This window comes from Acanthamoeba castellanii (assembly GCF_000313135.1).
Source record: "Acanthamoeba castellanii str. Neff unplaced genomic scaffold scf7180000084602, whole genome shotgun sequence".
NCBI lineage: Eukaryota > Discosea > Longamoebia > Acanthamoebidae > Acanthamoeba > Acanthamoeba castellanii.
Genome location: NW_004457371.1, coordinates 1 through 2,444, shown reverse-complemented (window position 1 = coordinate 2,444; position 2,444 = coordinate 1). Strand labels below are relative to the sequence as shown.

Here is a 2,444-nt window from a genome sequence, read left to right as displayed (position 1 = left end):
CCTCCAATTCCCAATGGCCACATAACAGATAGATGTGGTTTTTCTGGATTGGTGAACATTGTGTTTCTTGGAACTCCAGACCAATGAGCTCACAACTAATAACAGTGGAGTTGAGGAAAATATGGGACAACTTTAAAAACCCAACACCATCAGGAAACAGGACAACAAAATAAAACTGATGTGCATTGGGATAAGAGTTGACAAATAAAAAAACCTGATGTGCATTGGGAAGCAAGTTGACAAATAAAAAACCTGATGCACATTGGGAAGCAAGTCGACAAATAACAAACCTGATGTGCATTGGGAAGATCTCAAAGCTCTCCAGACCACATGAAATTTCACCACCTGTTTCCTGTCCCTCCAATTAGAATTTAATGCAGACAGCTTTTTTGTAGACCTACACTACCTATAAAACGTCAAACAACCTGTTGTGATCATTTTGTTGTACCACTCACATTCAACACACACTTCCTTTCAATGTCTTCTTGCCAAGCTGCCTCTGGCCTTCCCAACTTCTCAGCCATGTCAGCCACCAAGCTTCTAGCAAGCTCCCATAATGCCCTAGTGAAGGTGCACCAGCAACCCAACACCAAGGTTATCACCAAGGCATACATCAACAGGTTGCTGCAGGCGCAGGGCCAAGACACTGGCTCCACAAAGCAGCAGTCTCTCAAACTGCTAACACAGTGTACGCCAACAATAGCAGAGGAGGGAGCAAAAGAGCTGATGGACGTGGAAGAGGAGGAGGAGGAGAGGAAGGAAAAGGAGGCAGAGGAGGAGGAAGAGCAGGAGAAGGAGCTGGAGGAGGAGGAGGAGAAGCAGGGGGAGGAGCAGAAGGAGGAGGAGAAGGGGGTGGAGCTGGAGGAGGACATAGTGGAGGAGGAGAAAGAGGAGGAGAAGGGAGAGGAAGTGCTGGAGGAGGAGTGGGAGGAGGAGTTGGAGGTGGAGGAGCTGGAGGAGGAGGAGCACCAAGCGCCACCAAGGAAGTGCAAGCTGGTAGAGGAAGAGCACAAGGAGAGGAAATGTGCATGCCCAGAGGTGATTGACGTGGACAAGGAGATGGAGGCGGAGGAGATCAAGACCAAGCCTCACAAGCAGCCAGTGGTGTGCCAGTACTCTGCAGGCAACACCAAAGAGCAATGCAAGGAGGCTGCCAGACTACTTGCCCTGCCTGACCTGGAGCTAGGTATGTACACTTTGTGTGTTTTTACTGTTCACCACACTGACAAGTTCCAAACTGATGCACATTGGTTTTTTTATTTGTGGACTCTTTTCCCAATGTGCATTGGGTTTTTTTATTTGTTGACTCTTTTCCTGATGTGCATTGGGTTTTTATTTGTTGACTCTTTTCCCTGATGTGCATTGGTTTTTTATTTGACCTGTGAGAACCATGTTCTCTAACAGTTTGTGTTGCTGACCTCAACCTTACTATGCAAAAATAAAAATTCATACACTCCCAAATTTCCAATCACTTCAGTCCAACCCCAACATCATCAGTGCCAGCCTTCAGGTGACCCACAACAACCAAGCAATTCACCAGCAGAAGGAGCAGCTCAATTGCATAGACCCTTCAACTTTGCACTGTACCTGGGTTCAACCCACATCACACCACATTGATGTTCAGAACTGCACCATCTTTGGTACAACTCCTCTTTTCATTCTGGCAATGTGTAGATGCTTTCACTTGCTAACCACCTGCACTGCCATCAGAACAGCATCGCCCAGTGACAGTTCCAGGAATTTGTCACTTGCTGCAGTCTGTTGTTGATGGAGGGTGTCTCACAACCAAGCCCTTCATTGTTAGATTTCTAAATGAAGATGAGCGCCTTGACCAAAACAACATCAATGAGTTTGGTATTACTTCCCACACCACTTCATTTTAGCTGCACTCATGGCCATTCAGTTTTTAGGCTATTCACAATTCCCAATGCACATCAGTTTTTTTGGGTACTAACTTTTAACCTTCCAGAGGCCATCAATTGTAACCACAGAGTTGTGGTCTGGAACCTCATCAAGCAGCAGTGGGAGAATGTCTACTAAGTTGTGCCAGCAGCTGCAGGGATGGAACTCAGCTGGATCATCCTCAACCACATCTCCAGCTTCAAGAACTACATCAACTCAGCAGGCTCAGTTGTCCTGAATGCTTTCAAGAAGGCCCTGAACTACTACACCCTCAGCCAAAACCCACTCTTCCAGATCACACATGGCAAAAAAACTGTTACCAACTACAATGCTCTTGCTGAGCACCTGGTATGTCCACCACCTTTGTATTTCAAACCATTACTCATCACCCCACACCTCACAGAAAAAGCTCAAGGGTCATGCTGCACCAAAGCCCACCACTCTGCAGAAGTACTTGGCTACCTTAAGGGCCCTGTTCCATGCTCCAGGAGTGGTGGAGTATGTTATTTCTACTCTAACTCTTCACCTTTGTTTTGAGTCCT

General features: G+C 46.6%; 1 protein-coding gene across 1 annotated transcript; it reads left to right on the top strand.

Annotated features, from left to right (window-relative positions):
- Positions 1 to 726: 726 nt before the first annotated feature.
- On the top strand, positions 727 to 1,241 carry ACA1_337440 (uncharacterized protein; the record flags this gene model as incomplete). The annotated part of the gene is made up of 2 exons (XM_004336664.1): positions 727 to 1,186; positions 1,231 to 1,241. The coding sequence occupies 2 exons, from the start codon at positions 727 to 729 to the stop codon at positions 1,239 to 1,241; spliced, it is 471 nt and encodes a 156-aa protein (XP_004336712.1).
- Positions 1,242 to 2,444: the final 1,203 nt, after the last annotated feature.